At 42.8% G+C, this 27,120-nt stretch overlaps 1 protein-coding gene across 2 annotated transcripts in view; it reads left to right on the forward strand.

Moving 5' to 3' along the window:
* The window catches only part of NHS (NHS actin remodeling regulator), a 263,625-nt gene that overhangs the window by 23,709 nt on the left and 212,796 nt on the right, over positions 1 to 27,120 (forward strand). The window contains exon 1 of one of the 2 annotated variants that reach the window (XM_054188196.1): positions 14,471 to 18,483. The exons of the other annotated variant lie outside the window; for it this stretch is intronic. Within the exon in view, the coding sequence (XP_054044171.1) occupies positions 18,474 to 18,483 (10 nt within the window). The 5' untranslated portion in view covers positions 14,471 to 18,473. Of the gene's footprint in view, positions 1 to 14,470; positions 18,484 to 27,120 lie in introns of those variants that run through there. 2 annotated transcript variants of the gene reach the window in all.

A 27,120-nucleotide genomic window follows, 5' to 3' on the forward strand; every position in this document is an offset into this window, starting at 1 on the left:
TCAAATCTTAACACAGTGTTGGTCTTTACACGACACTACTTAAGGTTTAATTAGGTTCCCATGTTAGTCCCTGGGTCTGAAGGGAAAGAGAAGGGGTATTCAAAACTCCAAAGGATGTGATTAGAAATTGGACTAGTCTGAGGAGGGAATAAAATCAGCCTTTCCCTCTTTGTCTCTCTCTGGAGTACAACAGCTGGTGGGGGAAATTTACTTCTCATGATTGAGTGACCTGATTTTGTCTCCCACTTGCACAACACAGCCTCCTGTAAGAAAACGACTAGTCTTAAATTCGTACATAATTGCACAGCAGGGAGACTGAGTTTAAAAATACAGAATTCTGGGTATTAAGCAGCAGAAATCTGTTTTGAACCTTTGAACTTCCTTTGTTGTCTAAATGGCCACCTACAGAACCCGTCTGCAGAGAGCCCCCGGAACACAGTAGCTTCTTTTATATGGAAAAAAGTATCTTCCCCCACCCTTCTCCTTCTCCCCTCCATTCTGACATGAATGTATACTCTATCCTTATAACAGAGGACACTAATTATGGAACTTGACTATGTATGTATGGGCTATACAGTATCAGTAAATGAGGGTATATTCTACTAATCAGTGCTAACTGAGCTTGGGAACAGTGTTATCTTTCTTTTCTTGAGAAACTGGGCTACTTGTTTCATTTTACTTATTTTCTTATTGAGTATTATGAGCTCAGTTAGTGAGGACAAGCCTCCTCCTATCTGTATCAAAGGGGCTAATGTTTACATCTTTACCCTCATACGTTCGAAATCACGTGCTCTTGCTACAATTTCAGCAACCAAAGAAAACATAGAATATATGCACCTTACTGTTGCTGTCCTCTATATTAATTATATTAAGTGCTATAATTGTAAATTTGTGCTGTGAATGTAGTTTTATAGAGCCTGTGTTTGTATTTTATTGTACTTGCCAAAGCATGTAAAAGGCAATGTTTGACAAACGTGCTGTGAGGAACCCATGTTAATATCAGCAAGAAAATTAAAACAGTATGGGATACTTTATTTCATATAAATGACTTCCTAAACCTTTAGTTTTACAATTTTGCATTTTTGTTGTTAAAAACAAAACAAAACAACTAAGCTCAAACAAATCACCTTAACTGCAAGCATGTGGAAAAACAGTGTGGAATGGATGATTTGGAGATAAAAATGCTTTAGTCCTGTAGACTTGGCTTAGCATATACCTGTGCTGCAGAATCACCTTCTTTTACCCCACTTAAGCTAAGGTAAAACAAAGCAAAATACCCACATTGGGAGGATTAACTCTTTCACAGTTGTATTCTTGTCCCTGTGTTGATGCAGAATTGGATAAAGAGGGGTTCTAGCCCTGCTGGGGGTTTCCTGAAGTGTGACCAGCCTTTTGAAACCGTTGGGGGAGATACTGCAGGGAGAAAGTGTCTGTCCTGACTTGGCATAGAGGCAGAAGTGATGTTAGCGATGTTAACCTGGCAACTTGCTGCAGCGTGCAGCTAGGAACTGCTTGTCTAGAGGCTGGATGGCCTCAACTCCTTTATGAGACCACGTGTCCCATGGCAGAATAGCCACCAACTGGCAGATAGTCACCAGCATGTGTGGATTTCTCATTTTGATGACAGGAGACATGTGGGGAGGCCTTTCAGAAGGAGGGTTTTGCCCTCAAAGGGTAACTTTTCTTGGGAGATTGTCAGGCTGCACGCAACAGTGATGGAGGAGTGAGGATAATGTCTGCAAGTTTTCATAGCTGGGGAAGGCTGATGTGCAATGGGGCACTGACGGGCAGTTGCTGAATGCGGTAACAAGCATGGGGTGCGGGGCTGCATCCTTGTGCAGGCCTAAAGCCACACTAGGACTTGAACTGAGCTTCTGTGGGATTTGGAAGCTCTGCAGGTGGCCTTTCAGCACAGGGCCATACATGTTTGGTGTGGGTTGCCATCGTTTGCTGGAAGCTGGCCTGTTTGAATGATGTTTCTTTTTGAAGACTAGCATGGTTACGGTTTTTTACTAGACTACTGAGAAAATTGTGCTAACTCCTTTGTGTACTGTGTGCGTGGCTGAGGTAATCTAGTTTAGGAGTGAGAACATCAAACTAATTGGTTCTGCAGTACCTCCCATTACTGATACCTTGTTACCTCCTCCAAGTTCGGTGAAGGGACCGGGTTTATCTTACTTTTTTACCCCAAGGGCAGCGCTGCTAGATGTGGAATTCCTAGCCACACGTGTCTTTGCTTTGGAGAAAGTCTGAATACCCTGGCTTTGAAACTGTGGTTTGAGAGCACTGTGTGATTTCTGCCTAGCTTGGACCAGACCGGTACTTATCTTACGTTCAGCCCCTATGCCCGACTTCTGCCTGCTGCTTCCTAGCAGCCAGGCCTGTATTCCGTACATATTTCAGTAACATCCTCTGACCAACAGTGTGTCCTGTAAACAGTTGAGTCTGGTGGAAGGGGATTGCTGTGATGCAGCTGGGGTTACACCATTTAACAGGAGACTTCTGATGAGAGGTGGGTCTGCTCAATGGCAGACCAGAGCCAGGGGCTGGGACACCTCTCCCAGCAAGCAACGTAGTCTCTGGGGTGCATCCCCTTTTCCATGGCATGACCCAGGACTTTTCCACTTGTTGGGGAGGAAGATGCTTGAGAGGTCTGCTGTTGTTGGGCAGGCATAGCGAACAAGTATGGCCACTCCACAACTCATGGCACAGTCCCAAAGGTTTCTGTGCCTATGGTGTGAGCTCCCCTTTGTTGTTTGGGTTTTTGGTTTGTTTTTTTTTTTGGTATGTTTGCTTTCTTTTGCAAGGAGAGAAACAGTTTTGTGCTCAAAGCACTGAGGCATTAAGAGAGATTGCTTTGCAGTAAAAAAGCAGCATGTAATCCTACTGCTTGCCTCATCTGGATTGAAATTACAGTTTGATTGTTTTCTGACCCTTTGTCACTGCATGATGTGGGGAACAAAAGTGGGTAGCCTAGGAATAGGTTGTGGCCTCAGAAAGATGAGAATGAGCGAAATGTTGAAGCCAAGGATACTTTATAAGCCCTTCCTTGCGTTTCAGTGAAAGGTGTGCAAGAGAGAAATGCAGTATGTCGTGCACACTGTGCTCCGTGTGCAAATGAAGCTAAAGCATTTTGTCTCCATCTTATTTGTTACAATGTTGATGCTCCTAATGCAGTTAACAGCTGTTTTATTAATCTTTTTAGTTTTATGCTAGCAGAGGCTGTACTGTTTGAGAAACGCTGTTAGTAGCTGTTTGGAAAAACACTGGTGGAAGGGGACCTTGTAAAATGGAAGATGAACTGTCGCCCTTGGTTCATGGCTTGCTGACAGCGTGGGCAGTGTTGCCAACATCTGTGATTTTATTGACCATCTTAGACTGCCAAAAACTAGAGTCATATGTTCATGTGAGAATGAGCCCTCCCTCTTTAAAAAGAAGCAAGTTACTAGCTTGTCTGGTTGTAAACATTAGTATTTTGAACTCTAGAGGTTCACAGCCCTGAAGGTAAATCAAAAGCACTGAACTACCATTTAAAAAACAACACACACAGCCCTGGTACTTCTATCTAATTGATATGTATGCAGACTCTGTTTTAGGAGCCAAGGGCATTTGACTACTGGTTTTGGAATACTTGTACTTGGCAACAGGGGACAGAGATTAGCATATGGTCTCCCTTTTAAGGTGAACTTACTTGGAACTGATCTTAGCACCTTAAAATAAACCCAAAACATAAATAAATGGTGGGTTGTCTGTCTAGAGGACTTCCTGATAGGCATATTGCTATTTTTTCTGTAAGTGTAATAAGGAGGCAGTTTTCCATCCTACTCAAAGGATTTTTGCTGCTGCATTCACTGTGTACTTTCATAGTTTTTCTTCTCTATTTTTACAGAGAAGATCTTGGTATAGATTTTGCTGTTAATCTGGAAGTGGTAGTACCTTCTATTTTTGCAAAGAAAGTGAAAAATTATAGAAGAATAACAGTTAAAATTGGTTGAATTGAGATATTTTTCTTTCAAATTGGCCAATGCATATGACAGTGCTTAGATATTTTTCTCTTGACATTCCTACTGCTAACTAATTTCTAAATTGGAGAAATTTGGAAAAATGCTAAGGAGCCACCATCTTTTTTTTTTTTTTTTTTTTCCCCCAACACTCTTCTTTGAAGCTTGTAAACTCTTAAGCTACTGAATATATTTACTTAAAACCATTCTTCATTTTATGATTCAAAGGCTGAATATTTTATGGCCAGCATTTCATATCATGCATACCGTCTATTTGGAAATAATGTGATAAAGGAAGTAAGGAACACTGTCTGGTTTTGATAGAAATTTTCTTCTAGAAAACACAACTCTTAATGTTTAGGTCTCCATCTGAATGTATTTTAATAAGGGAGTTGAAGCAGCACCACCACCAATACCATTGTCCATGTACAGACTGAGTAATACAATCAATGCCTTAAGGATTTAAACCTGTAAATAGATTTGATTGGGTATGTCCTTAAATCTTTCTGTTTTTCTATAAACCATTTCCTTTGATCTAATGAATCTTAAGGCCTGTGAGCTTGGCTTCAGGCTTTGAAATACAAAAGGCTTTTAGCACAGCGATTAATAGTAGAAGAACAATAACCGCTTTGGATTCAGTTGGAGCCCTCTGCTTCTTAGCATTAATATCATTAACTGTATTCTACTTTTATAACATGTGCTGCCTTTTTTGTCCGCTGCAGAACTGTAGTTATTAAAACAAAGTCAGTTTTGCCCTCCCATCTCAAGAATAGGCTATGTCTTCCATGGCTAAACTGGGATTTCTGTGATTTTCAGTCATTCTGTTCCACCTCCTGGTTCAACTCAACTATGGCAGGCCTTGTCTCCAAGCATTGCCAGCCATGCCTTCCCATGCCTATCACATCCCATGATGGAAATTCCTTACTTGGTGGGGTTGCTCCTAATGGTAGTGGCCTTAAGTGTTGTCAAGTCTGACTGAAGGCAATTAAAAGCAGTAGCAGGAAGCCCGCTGATTTCAAGAGGCACCAGATCAGGATGGCAATGGAAGAAGGAAACATGAGGAGACGTGAGGAGGGAAAAAGGAACTGGTGCAGAATTGGGAAAATAGTGGTACTCCTAAGCGGTCAGCATGTCTGGTTTGCTTTTAATTCGTTTAAGATGATGGATGTCTGGCTGGTCACACTGCATAGGATGTGTGGGTTTATCTGCCATTAGCTATGCTCTGCTGCGCTTCCCAGGGCTCACTTTGTTTTTGCCTCCATTGCAACGTGCACTTGAAAAGCAGGAAGTGAGTTTAAAAAGGATCTGCTCCTATGTGACACAGATTCATTGGAATGTGAGCAATGTTTCCTCAGTACTTAATTTTTTTTTCATGATTGTCACTTTCATTGGCAATTTAAAGTTTTTATGGTCCCTGTGTCGGCAGGAGGGCCCTTGAACTGCCAGTCAGGGGGACGCTGGGGGTGACGGTGGGGTATGACTGCGTTCCTCTCGGGTTTGAAGTGTGCAGCCCCAGTCCTGGGGCCCCGAGGGCACCCCCAGCCCTGCCTCTCCCTGCCCAGGGCCCAAGATCCCATGTCAGTCCCCCAGGCCTCCCTCCACCCTGCCCAGGACCCCATGTCAACCCCCTGGGCCATCAGGCCCTGCCCCAGTGATGCCACAACAGGGCCAGTCTCCAGCTCCCCACAGCCCTGCCCTGCCTGGCCATGGGCCCCACCAGGCCAGGCCCACCCACGGGCCCACGTCCCAGCATGGCCTCAACACGCCCCCATCGCCGGGGGGGAGTGCCCATGGGCTGCCCCATGCCTACGGCCACCTGGCTCAGGGGGTCTCTGTGTGACCCCAGTCTCCCCTTCCATCATGTTCAGGACCACAGACTTGGCACTGTTAAAAACTGGGGCTGGTTTTACCGGACCCCGAACATGGAGAAGGCAGTATGCTGGTTCTTGCTGCAAAAGCAGGGACTCTCTTTTGGTTGGGTGTTGTTTTTTTTTTTTTTTTTTCTTTTTCTCATTCTCCTTTCCCAAACTGCTAACTGGGATTGTTTATATTTTACAATATTATTACTCCTGTTATGAGCTGCCTAAGGCAGCCACATCAAAGTACTGCAGAGCGTGCGTGGTGCCAGCTCAAATAATAGCAACAAACGCTGGTCTCCCAAACCTTGGTTTGATTTCATTGTTTAAGTAGGAAATGAGTTGGTGTGATCCCTCCGTCTGTGAGAGTCTTTGACTAGAGATCATTGTTCTGGCACTCAAATCCCTATTTTAATTAGAAAAGAAGGAAATACTTTGAGCTGATGCTTAGATAAAAGCTGTGAATGATATTTATCACTCTCTTAAGGAGTTTTCTTTTAATTTAAGACCTCACAGCAAAATCCCCCTCTCGGTTTAATTTTTAATTTTTGGGGCGTTTCCTTCTCTCTCTGAGGTGGCTGCAGCGATGGCACTGTTGTCTTGGCTCCCACCAGGCACACCACATGATGTCCTGGCCTCACCGATGTCCACAGGGGTTTTCCCATTGATTTTGGCAGGAAGGCCATTTTGGCCATTGTCCACGCAGAAGGATTTAAGGAGCCATCCTTAAATGGGCGGTTGTCACCATTGGCCTCTGGTATCCATGGGCCTCTGGTACCTCTGGTACTGGGAAAAAGAATTGGACAATTAGAGTGGAAATTTTATTACTGAAAACTCCAAATTTTTTCTGAAGTTCTTATAAAAACATGAGACATGAAGAATAGAAAACAAGGTTTTAAGTCACAAGTAAAAGTCTCGAGTATGGGAAAAAATGGATTCTGAAAATGAGTTCTTAATTTTCATGCTATTTTCTTGTAAAATACCCTCTGTTACCTGATGTGGTGGGGGTAGAGCTGCCCATTGAGGTCTCTTCTGTGTCCCAGGGCTCCTGCAGGCACCACAAGCCACAGGGCTGGGAGGAAAGGCTTCAGTACATGCCGTCTCGGCTTATGTACCTGAACTGAAGCCATTTGCTTAGTGCTCACAATGGCAGGAAGTACGATATTTAGGTCCTGACAATGTGTAAGCACACTGATTTTTGAAGTATAGGTTTTGAAGTGAAAAACTGATTTAGTTCTGAATGAAGACTTTTTGTCTTTCAGCCTGGTTGCCACCGCTGTCCAAAGTATGATTAACATGGGCGTTGTGATTTGTGGCTTTTCCTTTCCTTATTATGTTTTTTTCACAGTTTTTCCTTTTGAAAAGATGATACGTGTTGTCCTATATCTTAGCGGCTGGCAGCAGCCTTTAAAACGTGCTTAAGTGAAAAGGATTAACTTCCACCGGAGTCTTTAATACCTTCCTTCCATAAACGCAGCCAGTTTCTAGCAGGAATCTGTCTCAGCACAAGTAGTCCCAAGATAGGAAAAATTGAATGCATGTCAAAATTGTTCATTTGATTGTTCGTTTTTAGGAACCTGTGTTTCCATGGGGCAAGATGGATAATATTCTGCAAATGTGCCATTTTTGTTACACTGCTAACGTGAAAGTCCATCGCAACTGACTTGTGAGCTCCTTGTATTTCAGTTTCAAGTATCTGAGTTTCAAAGCTTGGCCCATCTGCAGTCTCCATTAGTAATGAACTGTGCTTGCGTGGACCTCCTTGACTGGTTTCATTGTATTCTGCTAACTGTGCCATCTTGCTTTGGAAATTGTGAAGTCTAGATGTTTGATAAGAGTAAGCTTGAAAAAATATCATTCTCACATAGGTAAGAAAGCCCTCAAGCCTTCACTTCTATGGATTTTTAGAACAATCTTTCTGGCCAAACCATTAGAAGTAATCAAGCAGCTGTGCATGAATGTTTCATAAAACTAACTGAAGACAATCTAACTTCTTTCTAGCAGCTTTAGCTATGTTGGTAAGAATCGGTGTTTTCCACTTGGTCTCACGCTATCCTTTAAAATAGAATGTTTGGCAAACTTCTTTGTGTTGTAAAATTTTGTATAGCTTTCTTTTTCTGTATAACTTGTGCATGGTTAAACAAGGGAGGAGGAGAGGAGTTTGTTTCAGGGCAGAGAAGAGAATGGAAAGACACTATGTAAGGTTTTCTTCCTTCACTTATATCAGCACAGTTTGGAAGCAGTGATTTCACAAAGAACAGGAAGATATGTAGTATGTGGGGAAAAAGATTTGGACAATTAGAGTGGAAATTTTATTATTGAAAACTCCAAAATTTTTGTGAAGTTCTTATAAAAACCTGAGACGTGAAGAATAGAAAACAACAAGGTTTTAAGTCACAAGTAAAAGTCACAAGTAAAAGTCACAAGTATGGGAAAAAATGGATTCTGAAAATGAGTTCTTCAATTTTATGCTATTTTCTTGTAAAATAATACTAAAAAAAAGATTTAAGGAGGAAATGTTGAACTTAAAGCCTTGTAAAATTTACAGTGTTAATCAGCTGACTGGAACCCTGGTTTAGGATAGTTTGTCGCCAAGGAAGTCAGAAGAGTTGGGTACAGTAGAGAGTTTTTGGGGATATAAAAGCAAACTAGCAAGCGGTAAGTTCAAAACTATGTGAGGTGGGTCCTTGAGTAAATGGGGAGCTCCACACCTCAGCTTTTGGGGTATTAAAAAGATACATGGAATCTCAAGCAACTTGATCCGCTAATGGAAGGGAGATCTGCTGAGTGATGATAAATACAGGGACATCTGCTGTGCTCCAGGAAATCCCAGAGGGGCACATTGCTGGAAGCGGGGTGCTCTGGAGAAAAGTCGTGGCATGCATCGCCTTGGTGAACTGCTGGTGCCGTTGTTTATTTTTTGGGAGGTGCTACCACATCAGATGTGTGTGGAGTGGATGGAACAAGCTTCTATGCTGTTTCCCAGTCCTATGTAAGATGATGTCCTTTAATCTAGAAACCTAGTCAAACGACTGGAGACAGGGTGCTGAGCTGGACAGACGGTTGCTCTGACCTAGTATGGATCTTCTTGTATTCTTTGGTTCACTCATGCAGTTAATAGGAAGGCAGAAGATGATGTGGCTTTTGCAACGAATCACACTTAATCACTTTGACCTCTAGTTTAATATTTTGTTTTCCCATTTCTTTTGGAGTTATGAAGATCTCGTAGAATATAATTTACCCAAATATAATTTAGATCAGTTTTACAAGCCTTGCTTCTGAATTTGGCCCAGAACCTATAAACCTTTGGCTTCTAGGAGGTAATGAAACCACAAAAAATGAGCAAGTGGTGTTAATAAAGAATAAATCAGCGCATTGGCTTAGTTATAACAACTATTAAAATTGCTTGAATAAGGTAAATGCAGTGCTCAGGCAGCTAAACCTTGTGCCACTGAAGTCAGTTTCCCAGCTTTCACTGACTCGTCCCCTAATCTTCAGTAAAGCATATGACAGTATTCCTCAAAACTTGCATGGAACTAGCTTTAATTTATCTGGGCTTATGCACTGCCTAGCTGATTGAAAAAGCTGGCAGCGTTTCCTGACATTGAAGTCTTATTACAGTAAGGAATGGACAGTTCACATGAAAGCATTCTGGAGCCTACAGCTCTGTGTGTGTGTGTGTGCGCGCGCGCGGGGTGGGGACACCCCCCCAGAGGTCCAAGCCAGGTTTGCAGCTGAAGCGTGCCCATGATTGAGGGGGGAAGGTGACACGGTATTCTTTCATATCTCTTCTCATCTCTCCTTTCTGAGGCTTCTTCACATTTGTTTCTCTCCGGAGCTAAATAACAAATGGCTGTGTCCTTCCTGGTAAAATGTCTTTTCCATTCTTCTGTTTATCCTTTCTTTATGTCTTATTGAGCATTTCCAGAGTTCGCTTACAGTGATGGCCTGGGAGTGTGATTAAATCATGATTTACTAAACCCTGCCAAACCTAAAGTAAAATATGTTTAACATTCTCCAGCTGTTCATCATACATAATCCTTGACTTATTTTTATTTTTTTTAAATATTGAGCTGGTGTCCTGTAAAAACACTCCTGGGAAAGCTGCTCATTTGCTTCTATGCCAGCAAGAGCCCCTTTACTTGCTCGAGAAGCAGCATCATATGCTTGACACCTTGGTCCTGACCGGTAACAAACACCAGCCGGTAGCTTCCCAAAATACAGAGCACTTCCAGAATGGAATGACGAACTCAGTCTTACGTAGCAGTGCTCACAATATGAGACCTATAATGTTGTTGTGTGTTGGTGTGCAGGCATTCTGGCTCCAGCAACAGAGGAAAGGTGTTCATTAATTGCCATGCATATAGGTCATTTTGTCATTCCTTAAAAGTTAGGAAATGCTTTCATTGAGGCAAAGCATTGGATTTCTCTCCTGTTATTTTCCATGATCTTTTTCTGTATTTTGAGCCTGTGCTATTAGAGTTTGAGTTGTGGGAGCGCTAGGTACATGCTAAAACCCAGGCCTCTGTTTTTCATATTGAATTGTTTACTGCATTCCTTAGCTGCATGTGTCTGCCTGGATGTTCCCCCACACACTGAGTGCCAGGTGACTGCTTCCTTGCTTCCCTCCTAAAAGTAGCTGTGCCTGTCATGAAGACTGTGGGACAAGTAGGGAAATATCCATACTTGTAGCATCATCCTGTCAGACGGCTTTGGGGGAATCACAAGTTGTGACTCTACATATGAGTTGGTCTTGCAAGGTCTTTGCAGGGTTTGGAGCCAGACCCTTTGGGTACTCAGTGGGAGCAAGCTGTATGATGGAAGGTTTCATGGATTTTCCTCAAGGGAGCCCTTCATGAACTTTTCTCCTGATTCTCCTCCTGAGACTGTTGCTGTCAATAATCTTTAAAATCAAACTTGCTTTAGGCCTCTTGGGCCTCTTGACTAAGGTAGGTCTGAGTGATGAGGCGGACAGGCATCAGAATGGGCTAAGCAGGAGGAGGGAGTATCCAAATGCTTTTCAAGGATGTGTGTGTTGCTGAAAGGTGCTCGATAGCCTCTCTTCTACCTTACTCATGGTGAAGTTCTGATTTTGTTTCTTAATGCAAGTTTCACAGAGATATAAATATTCTTTAAGCCAGCCACACCTAAGAACAACCTCTGAAGAGGCTCTGTCTAGTTATTTGCAGTCTACTTTGAAGGAATGAAGCTCATTTAAAGTTGTATGTTTTAAATATGGGAAAGGACCCTATGTCATCCAAATAAGATTTCCAATTGATCATAAGGTAACTGAAATCCCATTCAAACAGCAGACCATCTAGCACTGGAGCCTATTTACATATACTCAAGTGCGGTATCTATCCAAGTGCTGTATCTAGATTTCAGTCTCTTTAATTGCTCATAGCGTGTGAATGATTAATTTGAGGGAAAATCTCTGCTGGGGTAGAATAAGGACCTGCTTCTTATCGTCGTGTGCTGTATTAATGGGAAGTGAAATCTGGGATTTGAATGACTTGACAGTCAGCAAGACAGTCTTGCTTTTAACAGCTGAAGAATTTCAAACGGAGCAAGGAGAAAAGAACACAAACCTGAGCAGGGGAGGCGAGCCTCTTGCCAGCTGATTTTAGCAGCACCAAACACCTCGTAAATGCACCAGCTTTCTTTAGCGTGCGAGTCAGGGGGCTGATGACGCGTTTGTTCAATACTAATCATCAGTGCCCTTTTATCTTCATGGGTATGCCTTTGGTGAGGAGGAACGTTTCTATTAGACCCATCTCTGCTTACGCTGTCCCCTAACCAGGTGGTGCAAAACCAGAGCGTGCCTACACAGCTCAGGAGCGTACTGGTGGCTTGGAGCTGTGGCCACACGATTTCACTCACTGCTGTAGTTGCTGCAGCACCACTGGCTTCAGTAGGACAGGGCTGGAGAGTAAGTGGCCCCTCACTTGGCTGCTCACCGCAGCCATTGTGACTGCTTTTGCTATTAGAGAATAAAAGAGATTTTTTTGCACGGTTACAGTACAGCTAGGCTTTAATGTTCTTGCTGATTACCACTGACCCAAAAAGTCTGCCTAGCATGCCTTTTATATGGAGTATATGTCAGTGAAGCTTAAAGTCTCTTCTCCTCCCCTAGGCTTCACTCTGCAGTCATGTCTTTCAGACAGCTGAAATGCCATACCTCATTCATTGGGCTTTGTAGGGAAATGCTTGATCTAATCATGTCTGAATATTTTAAAAGGTTTTCGATAACGGAAGGCTAGAAATGTGCTTTAAAAAGGTCTGTATCCCTGCAAAGTGTGTGCATAATAATTTAACAGTCTCCCTCTGCTCTCTCCAAGATTTATCCCTACCAAAGAATTTCCTGTTCCTCATTGTAATCATAAAACCCTGCCATAGTGGTCCTTGTGTATCTAGTGCCCTTTGTGGTTTTAGTTGTATTTTTAAATGCAAGTTTCAGCATTTGAAAGCCATGGTGACAAAGACTGTACCAGTCAATGGAACAAACAGTTCCACCATCACTCCTGCAAATAATTTCCATTAGCTCATGTAATACTGTAATATGGAGCTTGCTTTGTGTATCTGTCACAGTTATGCTGTTGCTAAATAACAAGTTTGGGGAGTTTTCTCTAGAGGGCGATTTAAATGAGGCTTCTGATGTTTCTGTCCCTCTGCACTTAGTAGTTGAACTCACACAAGGCCACAAAATGTGACCTTTGCTGTATTAACTGGATGCTTTCATGTGGTCCATTATTAAGCTAGATTTTCCCCAGTATAAAATTCCTTATAGCTGGGTAATTCCTGAAAATAAACAGGGTAAGAAGTCTTACACTCAAACTTGTGCCACAACTACACTGCAAAACAGATCTGCCTGAGATAAAGGTGGGTCTGAGTTGTTCTTGGTGCCTTTCCACTATTTACATATGGAGTGCTTTGGTCTATGGAAGTTACCTATGTGATGTTATATAGCAAAGGGGAAAAAAATCTTGGCAGTAATTAGTGACCACCTAGTTCTGTTCAACTGCATGTCCTGTAACATGCAACGAAGCATTACTGCTGCAGATGAAAGTAGCCAGGTATTATTTGAGCCTTGTGTGGCAGGTTAGGATGCTAGCAGGAAAGAGGAATGCAGTAAGGAGAGATGAAAGCTGGGGTGCTTCCTGAGGGGAAAAAACAAGGTAGGTCCCAGTGTGGGCATATAAATGGCACATAAACTGCACATAAACCTATAGTTGTAACTGAGCTTTGGCAGAAATTTCACGTGTGCAGGGAGCTGCTGCCCTTCGGGAGGGTAGAACATCTAGAGGCCTTTTGAAATGTGCTTACTAAAAGTCCATGTCCTTGAGTCTGCTGAGAAGGGCAATGATTACAGGGGTGAAAAGAGGGGACTAGCCACACTACACACATTGGTGTCTTGGGGAATGGAGAGACTTGCTTTTTTATTGTTTCTTCTTGAGAGAGGGTGGTGTCAGATTATTATTATCCTCTTGTTACTCTCTAAATCAGCAGTTTACCAGAGGAGCACGCAGGCTTTTCTCAGAATTGATTTTAAGGGGAAAAAAGCCAAACTTTCCTGTCAATAAAAACCTTCATTCAGAGAGAGAACACTTCAAAAACAAAGTTAAATACCTAGATTGCTCAGATATAGGCTTAGACAAGCTCTCCTCAAATCTCTATCCATACACTTTTTCTATATTTTTGTATCCCCTGTTTAAGCAAATAGAACAGTCGTTTTTTCTTTTTTTACGTATTTTTTTTTGTTAGTTGCAGAACCTCTCTTGAGGCATAATGCCAACCAGTAAGAGGGAGAACGCAATAGTAAGAGAGTATTTAACAGATCTCCAGCTTCTCATATGCAGTGGAGAAGAGCCAGCCTCACTGGGTCAACCTGAATCACTAGCAGTATTGGTGAAACCTATTGCAGAGCTTTCAGCAATGTGGCAATCCGCCACCATCCCTGTTGAGAGGCAGGAGATACGGATTATGTTCTGTGCCTGGCTAGTAGCCTGCTCTGTGGTGGCAACCAGGCTGGTTCACCTCTTTGTATCTCTGATTTTCATGAGTGTTTAAATTATGAAACTCGTAGGGGAGGGGTAGTCTCTTCATAGATATTGGCTAATACGTAGACCAAAGGGGCCCTGATGTTAGCGGGGAGTTTGGGCGCTTAATGTAAATCAAAATAAGTAGGCCATTTAAGCTGCTTATCAATCTAAGAAGCACTTGTTTGAATTGATGATGTACGCATTCATCTTGACTAGGCACATTCATGTTTATAGTCAGAAATCAGAGCAGAAGCAGCCAAGGATTTTGATAAATAGTTGATAGTGTATACTTGCTATGGCCATGCTCTCAAAGTAAAGTGAAGGTGGAGGGACAATGCACGCAGAATATTTGAAAGAGAATAGATGAACTTAAGATATAAAATGCCATCCTGTCTTCACATTAATATAGCTACTACAACACATTTGATGCTTGTTTTCCTCAATGCTGGCTCTCCACAATACTTTCTCTTCAAAATAATAATAATAATAGGGGAAACAAGCAACCTGATCTGCCAGTTTCTGAGCAAGGTTTTGTATGAGCTTTCTGGTTTGCTGCCTGTGCAGTTCTGTATGTTTATCTGTTGAAATAAAAAGAAACACTGTCCTGGGATGTTTGTATGTCCTCCCTGACTCTCCTTCTGAATGTGGCCATGTGTTAAAATAGTATATTTTAGGCCTGATCCTAGTGACACTGGGGATCTTTGTATGAGTACTCTGCCCTCTCTTCAGGAACATTGTTTAATGTTATTTGGCTGAGGTGTTCAGCTGGTGATGACCCCAGATACATATACATGTTGTATCTCTTCTTTGTGTTGGTGGGGGCAAGCATAATGGAGATTTAGAGCAATCTCTCTGATTATGCAAAATAATCCTTCTGAAGTAAAGTTAGCTGTGAAATTAAGTTCACCAGGGTTCACCGCTGCTGGTTCACCAGTGCTGAAGGAGACTTTGAACTTTTTGCCCGTCATAATAATTAATCAAAACCATCTTTAGAGAACCTGCTAAATATTTCTAAAGAGAATAAAGATTGAATCTGGATGATGGTCACCTGCTCAGCCCTCACTGGTCAGGGCTTGATAACCATGGATATGACGTGTTAAGAAAGGGAAACTGAAATGTGTGGGAGGAGAGTCAGAATCATCAAAACGCCCAGAGGGAATCAGAGCTTCTCCAGATGACCTAGCCCCCATGAACCTTAATGCAGTTGAGCTTTAAACTGCCTTGCAGCTTCTCTCTTGGAAAAAAAAACCACCCACCCAACCACAAAAGTTACATGAAATCATTTTGAATGATGGTTTCATTATTCAGCTCCAGTGGATAAACTTCCTCTGGGCTTAATTTGAAGTGCAGATTTCTACTGTATGGAAGTCAAGGCCCTGGCTAGAGTCTCTCCCTTTAGTTGGCCTTAAGAATTAATTCTCTTTGTCGGCTCTCTAGTGTGCTCCTCTGAATTACGTCTTTCATTTCTTTCCTTAAGCTCCAGCTTTTGCTGTGGTTGTGTTTGGTTTCCTGGATCTCTTAATGTAGATGCCAAACTCTTCTTCTGTACGTCTGAATGTGGAGTTGGTTTCTGTAGACCCTTTGGTACCTGTGCCAGTGCCTGCTCCCCTTGGTGGCCATAAGCCCCTTGGCTTCTCTCTCATTTTGTAATCTTGCAGGGTCGGCAAAGGGAAAGCAAGAAGGGAGTGTGTGCGGTCAAGAGGGAGGGGAAAAAGCCAAGCAGAAAGCTGATTGCAGAAAATGGCTTGCCACCTCTGGTCAGTTTGCCAGCCCCTCTGTGAGTCCGATAAGAGAATGAGAGTCAGTGCAAGGTGTTCCAGGGTCTCACCCGTGAATAAGACATCTCTTTGATGCTTTTTATATCCTGTAACCGAAAAAGACTGGTGGTAATGGTGTTCAGGCAGTGGGTGTTTATGCACCCCTTAGCCTTCCATTAAAGGAAAGCTCTTCTGAGGAGTGTTTGGGATTGTTCAGTTAATGTACTGCCTTTTAATGAGGGAGTATTGGGAAGCACCGTCTGGGAGGACACATCAGAATGCAGTGTGTCCCACAGCTTGTGTGCATGTAACTGTGTCATGCGATATGCAGAAAATTCAAAGTGCCAGACCAGTATAACTCAAGAGTTATACTGGAAGCAGATTTCTCTGCTTTGCGCTGAAGGATGCGTGAATGAGCTAATAAATAAGTAAATACGTCTGAGGGAGGAGGAGGAGGAGGGGGAAAGGGCAGTCCACTGCTTCATAAACTTCAGTGCCATGTTAACCAGTTTTGCTTCTATAGCAGACCTGCTATGCTATCACAGTGCTTTAATGTTTAATTCACTTTGATTTGCACTACAGAAATATCAAGTGTTTCTGCAGGCAAACCGAGGCATCTAAGGAGCACTGTTGGGAATAAAACTCTAGAAAGACCTTCAGAGAAATTAAGAGAAGGGGCACTTTATTGGTTTTTATTCCAGTCCTGCAGTTCTGCTCTGTGGCTCTGTTTTTTTCCCCCTCCATTTAAATGAGCATGCGGGGCAGATTGATTTTAATATCGTGTCCTCATTTCTGTGCGTGACCTGTGGAGGCTGTCTATAGCAAGATTAGGAAAACAAGCAAATGTTTAATTTTGTGAGGGGGAGGGGAAAGGATTCAGAGGCCCTGCTGCTGTTAGAGAACATGACTGCTGCAAAATAGATGTATTGAAATCTGTTCATCAGGAAAAAGAGTCTTGATCAACCCTTATATCAGACATCCAGGTCATGTGCATTTCATAAGGAATCATTAGGAAAAATTAACAACCATTAACTCTTATATCAATGTCCTGTCACATAGGTGGTCAAATATAAATGAATTGTGCCACAGAGACACTGCAGACTCTCTCCAGCGCTGCTTCAGGGATGCTACTGACGGGTCTAGTCCTTTCTGCATCGCTGCGACAGTGCGAAGGGTTTGAGCGTTGCCAGATAGAGATGTCAGGGAGCTCTGCGCAATTAGATGTGCTACCTGTGCGCAGTACAAGTGCTTGGTTCTTTTCTGAGGGCACGGTGAGATTGGAGGGGTAAGGGCCAAAGCTACCTCAGTGTCACCCCCTCCCTAAAGGATATGGTGGGGTTTCTGAGGACTGAAAAGCATAAATGGGTATGCTAAAAACACCATTTTGCAACAGTCATTTAGCCCAGGTTAGGAAGGTCTGCGGAGGACGTCTCTGAGAGCTTTGTTTTGTGCTTCACCAAATTTGCTCAGCTCACACTTAGCTTTTGGACCACCACAATGCTAGGAAAGGGTTGCCCATTGAAAGCAGAGGGTGAGGGCCAACAGCCCTCCATGAGTGTGGGAGCACCAGGGTGAGCCAGCTGGACTTCACAGCTGGAAGGGGGGAGGCAATGCTCCTTAGAGCTGACGGCGGGGAGGGAGAGCCCCTGCCCACCGCCTCACCTGGGACCTCGACCCGGGGAACAGCTCCGGGTCTCACGTGTATCCCGGGATGTGGTCATCTGAAAATCCTTGTGCCACAGGAATGGCATCAGAAAATCCTAGTGTGTAGGAAGTGAAATAAAGACACAATAACGGTCCACAGAATTTCTATCATTCACCCTATTTTTTTTTCCAGGCTCTCTACACAGCTATGGTGGTGCCGGCAGACTGCGGAAGTACATGTGCAAATAGCTAAGTTGTAATTTGCAAGTGCAATTAGCTGGTTTTGTGAGCGCAATCACAGTAATTGCAGGAGCCTAACTTATGCGCTTCACTGTTTTTCATCTTCAGAGCAAAGACTAATTAAACATTAATAATAACATTAACAGCAAAATTAACATATATATATTTGAGACCATGAATTATTTGCTTTACTGCAAGTAATGTAAGTGTGAAGGAGACAAAATGCATGTTGAACAAAAAGAAGCTTGCTGCATTTTTTTTGGACCTCCTCCCCCCAGCTGTTTCATTGCCATGCTGGTGTCATCGCTGCAGCAGCAGACAGATTTAGGCATGACTGTGTGAGGATTAGGGCTCTTTGTAATGAAATCTAGAGAGCACGTGCTATAAGACGGCACGTAATGTGGGAAAAGTCATTCTCAGATTCCTATTGCATACAGCACTGCATAAATGCATGTAGCGCTTTACAAACACTGTAGGAAATGCAACCTTATTCCAGGTAGTTTACCAGCACCAGCACAACAATTTGGCCATGAAACGGTGCAAAGACACAAAGACGCATCTGGCAGATGTAGGAAGGCTTCGAGGGGAAAATAGGTTCTGCGGAGATTTAGGGCATTAGGTAAAAAGGAAATTGGAAGCTGTTCCAAGTGTTGTGGGTGGCATGGAAAAAAAGGCACAGAGCTGAGAGTGGGAGAACACTACAGCTGTAATAACCGAACTCAAATGTCTATTTTTGTTCACAAGCACAGGAAGTTGCTTTTACATTTCAGATCTTGCCATATGATGGATGCATACAATACAGTATGAGGATGTTGGCGCTTTCTGGATGGCTTTCTCCTCTTTGCTTACCTGCACCGCAGCTCTGTCAGTCTGTCGTTGCTTTGAACAGCACAAGGAGTGAGCTGCTGGCCAGGAAAAACGTCTTCTTTTCTTCAGATGAGTGGAGGTGAAACTTGACTCACTAATAGCACTGGTGGTCTGTTAGCCCCCTTATCTAAGTCGGGCACAAACCAGCTGTTTATTACAAATTTCCACCCATGTTTTTAAACCTGGAGATTTAGTTTTCATCTGACCAGTGTTCACCTTTGCAGCCTTCAGGTTCTCTATCCCTTTTAATTAGCCCTTTCTGTGCCTAGTCTGTCATTTACTTAGTTTCTGCAAAACAATTTAAAGTCAACATTGATCAGGACAAACTGTACCTGTCACTGGGGATTTCAAGAGGTACAAATGATCCATAGTTTTTATAATGGCTAAAGAAAGAAAAAATAATAAAACTCTGAGCTTGAAATGTAAAATGAAACTGCAGAGGAAAGAGACAGAGGCATAGAAATAGAATTCCTTAATACCTTGCTATCATGGTTGAAGGAGCCATCATGACTCAATCACAGGCTGAGATGGCTGCTTTATCAGGCGTGAACCTCCATTTATCCTCCTTTCTGTGAAAGTATATGAAAAATGACTCCTTGTTGCTCCTAGGTGGGCTGGCGTGCAACTGAGATCAAGCACCTCTGACATACCAAAGCACAGGGGCTGTTCCCTGACTTTGACTTTTACGAGTCGCTGGAAATACTTGTCCAGATCTTACAGCTGAACAGTTTAGGTCACTGTTGGGTGCAAAGAAAGCAAGGTAGAGTATGGACAGAGGGATAGTGCAATGAGGCAATACCAGGGAAAAGTTAGCTCACGGCTGCTCTTTTATTTGTGTACCCTGGCAAAAACTCTGCTTCTAATGAAGAGCTCTATGTAAGTGCATGTGTCTGGCAGACCTTAGATAAGACAAACTAGAGAGCAAAGGGAGAGAGATGAAGCACTTTGCACTATCTGCAGAAGTAGGTAGGGAGGCAAGGCTTGTACCAGAGGCATCACCTTCAAAAGCCTTTCACAATCTGGGATTTTGTACTTGTCTTTATGTAGTTAATTGGCAGATGTTTGCTCTCTTACTTGGAGACATAGACAGCCAGAGGAAATGGCCCCCACTAATTGAGCTAAAGGTGGATTTTTTCTTTTCTTTGAACAAGTGCAGGGGGTGGTGAAAAGCAAGAGCCCTGTGGCTGTGGGCAAAACTCATCTGGGACCTCCCCGTTTTGGACAGCTGGTTTCTCCTGCAATTATAGGCATTTTGATGATGGGTTTACAGTTCCTATGTAAGTAATCCTTATCTCTTGTTTAGTGAATGCTCCAGCTGAGCCAGCAATCTGATATTTGTTGGTAGCTTATGGGAGGCCTAGGGCAAGACAAGAGCAAGAAGGGGGAGCAACCCTCCCACCTTCCCCCCTCAATTCTGCAGACAGCAAAGCTGATGAAAAGGGTAAGGAAGAGAGGAAGCTTGTTTTGGCCTTCCCATTTTGCTCAACTTGCAGCATTTTGCTTTTGTGCATGAGGATGACATGAAAAACTGCTTGAAGTTTCTCATAAAGAGAGAACGCAGGGGGACTGTTAATAAGCTAGGGATGTGGGAGAACAGCAAAACAGACCATGAAGCTGCATTTCTCTGTCATATGCGACTTCACTGACTGTCCCTGAAGTTAGTTATTAGCTTGGCAACACCCTTCTGCATCCTCTGTCTCCACCAGTCTCACTGCAAGAGATAGTGCCTGCAAAAAAAGGGCTGAAACAGTTCAGGAGGTCAAGAGGTAGGGCAGTGACCTTTGCCAGTGCCATACCTGGCCAGTGGAGGAAGGATGCTGAGGTGAAATGCTTCAGGGAAAATCACTTGACGTTAAAGCCAAGCTCCCATTATTTCACTGAAGTAATCTTTTCACCCACACATTCTTCCATTCTCTAGGGTTAATAAGGCTAACTCTGCATTTCTAAAAGGTTGTTTTTAATATTTGATAACCTGTAATGCCTGCTGATCTAGCAGGTGACACTAATTGGGAAAGCTTTTTTTAGTTGCTTCCTTAGGTCAGGCATGTACTTTAATCAGAAAGCTACAAAAATACAAATGAAAGGCATGAGACCTTCCTTGGGGCTCTGTCAAAGTTAGAACCAAAGAGGCCACACCCTGTTCAGAACACGCATGCTTCAGCAACCTGAGAATACAATCATTTCTTTGAAAACATTAAGGTTTAGCTGGTCAGTGTGGTGCCTTTGACACAATAATGTTTCAGGTCTGTTGTTTCAGTATTCCCTCAGGAGGCCATTTGTCCAAAATGTACTGTCCTCCAAAGAGCAGTGACTGCCTCACAGGTATCAGATGTGCCCGTTACAGTAGGATGCAGCAGTCTTTAATAACAATTTAAAAACACTGCTAATAGTTCCTGTTCACTTAATTCACTTAAATCTCTTCGTTCTTTCCCCTGCGAGCCTAGCTATTCAGGAGCCCTACAATAAAGATAACTATTCTAAACCATTTTTTGTTTTAAGTGCAGCGTATTACTGATGAACAGTGGGAAATAGTCCTGAGTGGTAGGGAGGTAGCGTGGATGCGTAGGAGATCTCCTGCTTTTATAATCCCTCATGCATCATACCATATTTTTGTAATCTCTAAGTTTTGTCTTTCAAACTATTTGCTCCCAGACTAAGATTTGTTATGAACTTGCGAAGGTGCTGGCATTTACCATTCCACATCTCTGGTGGGGAATACAACAGCTTCACGTTTTTGCTCCTTATCTTCTCTTCTTACTTATGTTAAACAATTATTTTTCTCCAAGCATCCTTTCTTTTCGATCCCTTGGCCCTTTATGCCACCCACGTTTTGATGGTAGTCTTGTTGACCACTGTCACTACCTGATCCCAGGAGAACTTTGCCTGGGACAGCATAGCTGGGTCTGACACATTGTCCAGGAGCATCCTCTCCCACACTGCTTATCACAAATGTGCTTAAAAGAAAGGTGGCAGCTCTGGAAAGAAAACTTGCCTATACCAGTCTGTCGTGATAGACAGAATTCTCTGGGCCCTCCATTTCTTTTTCAGTAGAAAAGAGAGAAAAATGACAACTTGTTGTACAGTTGTTGTGACGTTGCAGAGCTGAGCTGAACTTATGGATGAGAGAAGTTTTCAGATTCATTTATTTGTCAGGTTTGTGGGAGGAGAGGGATAATCCTGTAAAGGGAGACTTGGCCACCTTTGAGGGGTTTTGCTGCATCGTGCCCTCAGTTAATGCTACTCTTGGCAAATGCTCCTGTGTACTAGAATGAGTCATGATTGCAGACCACTGTCTGGGCTTGAGTATTGTGGTATTTCCTGAGTGTCTCCTTGAAAGTGGGATGAGTTTGTAGCATATTCCCATTCTGAGATATCATTTACCACAGCCTGGATGATCTGCTTGCATTTTGCTCCTTCATGTCTGTGCAAGCAAAACCTAGAGTGTTTTAGGGAGAGGCTTCATCAGTCCTCAGGTGTGAGGCTGGAGGAAGGTCAGCTACATATGCAAGTGGGACATTTTTTTTTTTAATCAATCATAGTGTAGCAGAAAGGTGGAAATGAAACCAAGGAGAAGATTTCCCTTGTAGTATAACTGCTGTGAGGAGAAAGAACATCTGAGGCAAAGCAAGTAAGATGTCCACAAGTGATCTGCAAAATGGTCTAAAGATTAAGGAAGGAGAGGGTAGTAACTCTAAGCTTTTGTTTTCATTAAAAGGAATGCTCTGTAGGCCTTTCACCTTGCTACAGGGATGAAGCCAGTGAGTAAATATTGTTGCTACAGTTTAAAGAAGGAAACTAGAAAATTCCTCTTTTTTTTTTATGAAGGGGAATTATTTGCAAAGGAAATTTCTCCCAGAAACTAACTTATTTTTAGAGGTTATTCCATATTATATGGCAGAGTAAAACATAGAGTTTCTAAAATGTAGGTAGTTTTAGTTTAATAAACGATTCGTGCAATCATAGACAGCTCAGGCTGGAGGGGACCTCAAAGGATCATGCCATCCATCTCGTTGCCCTGAGGCAGATCAACTGTACCAATGTCATTCTCAGAAGGTGTTTGTTTAACCTATGTTGAAAAGCCTCTGATATTGAAGACTTCATGGTCAGCCTGTTCCAGGGCTTTGCTATTTTTATCATTAGAAAGTGTCTGCAGCTATCCAACTGGAATTCTCTTCTTTGCGATGTAAGCCCGTTACTTACTGCCCTGTTCATCGTGAACATACAAAATTGACTTTTCTCCACGGCAGACTTTATATATTTGCAGACTGTTGTGCCACATCCCCTCTTTTCTTCAGACTAAGCAATGCCAGTTCTTTCACTTTGTACTCTCAGGTAATTTTTTTAGACATCCGGCCTTTCTCATTTCTCTTCTTTGGACTATTCACAGAAATAATCACCTTGTTTCAGAGTGGTCCTTTACCTGAGAGTCTGTAAGGAGAGGTGGTGGATAAAGCATTGGCTCTTGCAGTTTCTTTTTATTTCAGAATGTCTAAATACTGAAACTGAGGATTGGTACAGATTGCTCTGAAGTGTCAAGCAGGCAAGAAATTCAGAGAAACAGATTAATTGTGTTTGACCTTATTAGTCTTTTGAAGTGAGTTGCAACATCCAGATAGTCGAAGTCTAGTCTTAAAACACTGATGCTTATTTTAAAAAATAAATAGATTTTAAAATGCATTTGGTTTATTTTAAAATCTTCTCTACTTTGAATCTTTTGCTCATCTCTAAATGCTTCTCCACAATTATAAGGTTTAATTTTTACTTCCTTTTTTTTCCTTTCCTCTCACTAAAATGGTAATCTTAGCTTCCACTCAATCACCTGACTCCAGGAGCTTGGGCTGTAAGAAAAGCACCACATGCAATTAATAAAGTTACTGGATGTGGTTACTGGATTTTCTTGGAGGGTGACCAGCTTGATTAGTAATGTGGTCTCTACCACTATAAAATTTAATTATTTTTTTTTTTTAATATTACAAATGTATTGAAAAAATAGTTGCTGATAAAAACCCACTGTGTTCTGCTAGGTGTTCATTTCCTTGCCAATAGCTAAAAGGCAGGGTGGAGTTACTACTCACTGCCAATATTTGGCCAGTTCAGCTTCCCTTTCTGTCCTTTGTGGAAAAACTTAGGGGGTAACTATAGCTATGGCTTGAGCCAAGATGTTATTCTCCAGCCATGCTTGGAGAGTTGTATTGCTCTCTGTATGAAGGACTAATTCATGACACAATGCCTTGAATTGATTTGTTGTCTTAAATATTATCTTCTGCTGAATCCCCCTGCATCCCACTGCTGATGTTTCTGCCCTGCCAGTCCCTTCAGCCTTTACTTTTACTGCTGACATTTTATATTATTCTTCTTGTTGCCTGTTGTGGCCGACCTGATCACTTTTGTAGTTTTGTTCTTTTCCCCTTCCTGCCCTCCCCCTCACTTCTGTTTTCCGCCCATGATATATTACAGTTTTCAGCACAGCAGGAGTGGAAAGGAAGATGGAAGGATTAATCAAGAGAATCTAAATTAAAAATGATAAAATCTAAAAGCCAGACTGGATGGCTTAGGATGTATATAACCTTACTTTCCAAGTCACTAGTGTCGGCTGTGAAGCCTCTGCTGAAATGGATGGGTGGTCTTCTCTGGATAATCAGCAGAAAAATTTGTAATTTGTCCGCATTCCCCACAGTCCCATCTGGCAGCTCCTTTCTGGCAGACATGGTGGGGATGCCAGGATTGAAATGGTGCATTAGTATCTTCTCATGCTGTTAAAAATGTGTCCTTCTGAGCCGCTCTCGTGCCTGCTGGTAGGCAAGTGCTCTTGACAGAGGGGTTTGCTCTTGTTTTATTGAATGTCCACACGCCCTGCATGTGTCCCCAAGTAGGTTGCCCATAAAAGTGATACTGGGAGCCTAGGAGAAAAGTTTCCCTGCTCTCTGCCCCTTTGTTCTTACGCTGCCTGTGTTTCTGCTGGGCAGTGGAAAGCGCGGCTGCTCGGCACGCAGGAAAGGGGAAAGGCAGGATGCATGGAATGAAGCCCACTGGGGCTGTGGGTGTCCCCCTGCTTTGGAGGAGGGGGTGGAGGCCATCAAAGTGAGGGTTGCCACCACCTGTGCTCATCATCACCTTTGCGTCGCCAGCTGTGTGACAGCTGCAGCTGCACATGGGAGAGCATTTTAAGAAGCTGCTGAGTTACACAGGGAGCGCAGTACGGAGCGGGAGCCAGTACAAAGGGCTGAGGCAGACCACATTTGGACAAGACTGCTTGCAGGGTACGGGTTTTTTGAGTGTTTTGGTTTTTGACAAAATACTTTCATTATCTTGCTTTGAAAGTGGTACTCTTAAAATGGCACCCTGTCTTTGGTATGGAGGTTCTTGTACTAGTGCAAAGGTGTTTCCACTGCTACAGGTACTCACAGCACAAAGGAGAAATAAATTACTGTGTTGTGAAATATTTTATATCAGTGTAATTACATCTATGCTACCACTTTGATTTTACAGATATAACATCACACACACACACACAGCTGAAGTGGTCAAACCATTATGGAACGTTGGGGTAGGACAAGTCTTAGAGGAACTAAAACCCAGAGGGACTGGCTTAGCTTGAACCGCCAAGTTATTTAAACTAACCCAGCTGATTTTTGCCTGAAGTAATTCAGGGAGCTGCTTACTGTTCAGATGGAGTAGGGAAGAGGAAGAAGAGTGTCTGGTAGTTGCAGCAGGTTGACAAGTGGCTGAAAGCAATGGAAGAGGGCCTCTCCCATAAGCAATTGTATGTATCTGTGGGAAGATGGCTGTTCAAGGACTGAGTCATGTCAACAATCACTTAAGTGTGTACCAAGCATGTATACTTTCCTTTTCTGAAGGGAACTGTTGCAGGATTTGTTGGTGGTATACTGCACTCTCTTGAGCAGAGGGGAAGATGTCCCCCTACATTGTGGCCCACTGTACCTGTCTTCCAGTGCATTATGCTATGACTGCAATGTATAAATTGATGAATAAAGCCATACATCAGTTTCTGCTAGCACTTAGCATCTTAACACAGTAACCAGCAAATTGTAAACGCAAGTTTGAAGCTCAGTACACTAGATTTGGATTTTTGTAATGAGTAATGTTAGAAGGGATGAGATGCAGCTGGGGAGCATGCTTGAAATTTACATTTGGTTTTAGCTCACCCAAAATAAATATAATTAAATCCATCAGCTCTTTACCCTTTTGTACTCCTTTGTGCACAGTGGCTAATATTCCTGCTCTGTTTTTATTGTTGTGTTGCTGTTACAGGGTTAACATCAGTATTGGTTCACTGATGGGCCATTTCAGGAGCTTTAGTAACTCCATGCTCAGAAACAGAGGGATTGTCATTGCAATGTTGCAGTTAACCAGATTATCAGTCTGCTCCTAAGCTGAGCTAGTTGTGGTATAACCTTTGTTGGAACGGGTCCTACTTCTTATAAGAGCTTTGGCAAACATTTAACTGGGATTTTTTTCTCTGTAGTTATTAGTATGTTGGCTTAGCTCCGTGAAGCTGAGTTGGTGCAGCGTGCTCAGTCTCAGCAGCCAGTGTGGCATGTCCAGCTGCAGAACCTCTTCCCTCTCTCCCCCGTGTATGAGGTTGTATGCGCACATGAGGAGATGTGCCCCAGCCCGTCCTTTCCTCCCATGTGAGCTGTGGGGATTCCTCAGCTTATTGCTAGACAGTTCATGAGCGTGGAGGAAGCATTTAACTGTTAGGGCAAAAATTGCTTCTTGAAACATCGATTCTCCTGCCTTTTTTTTGTTGTTGTTGAGTAGAGGGGGCTGCATTTGGACAGTGCTGATGTTTGTGAACATCCTTTCTCTGGTGAAAACTTTGTTATCTTAACTGGCAAGATGTCCTTCTTCTCTGGACAGCTTGCCTTCTTGACATGGCCAATGAGGGGCATATGAATAAAGAACAAAATAACTGAAGAAACAGATTAAAGCAACAAAGAAATCGTTCTTTGCTTCTAGATTGTACAGAGGTGTGTGACCTAGGACTTCTTTTGCACAAAGGGGTGAAGACCACCTGAGAGAATGCTGGCATCGCCTTATATGCTTTTTTCTAAAAGCTGACTCTTCTAAATCTGCACATTCACGTTTCATGTTATTATGGGCTCCTAGAGTAAGGCATTACTGTTAATGTTTGACTTAGATATGTGGGAGCGAATATTTATTTCAGAAAGCAAATCAAAGCAGCCCACTCATGTCTATCCATCCTCCCTCAGCTGTGAAGCAAGTAAGTAGGACACTGAAAGGACAACAGTTCTTTGAATCTTAAAACCTGCTCCGTGTGACCTTTGAAAGGAAATAGCTAAGAAACACAAAGCTTTTTAAAAGCAGCAGTTTGTTACTTTTCTAATGAAACTCTTTTGGATCCTGACATGGTTTGGGAAAGTTAATGTTTGGTAGGCTGAACTGCTGAGTGCTAACTGCTTCACCTTCTAACTTGGATAGAGGAGGAGGACCACACCACCTGCCGTCTGCAGAGCCTGCTGGGACTATACTGTAATACAGCCAAGTCTGTAGCCATATCGGTATCAATAGCTGTCTTCCTGCCACAACCCCAGTTTTGCAGCCAGCAAAACAGCCTGAAAAGGCTGGCCAAATATCGCAGCAGGCAGCTGCACCCGAGCACCCTGATGCTATGACCAGAGTACTAGGAGGACGCAAGCCTGGTTCATATAAATCTTGCTGCTGTGCACATGTG

Source organism: Rissa tridactyla, chromosome 1, assembly GCF_028500815.1.
Source record: "Rissa tridactyla isolate bRisTri1 chromosome 1, bRisTri1.patW.cur.20221130, whole genome shotgun sequence".
Classification (NCBI taxonomy): Eukaryota; Metazoa; Chordata; class Aves; order Charadriiformes; family Laridae; genus Rissa; species Rissa tridactyla.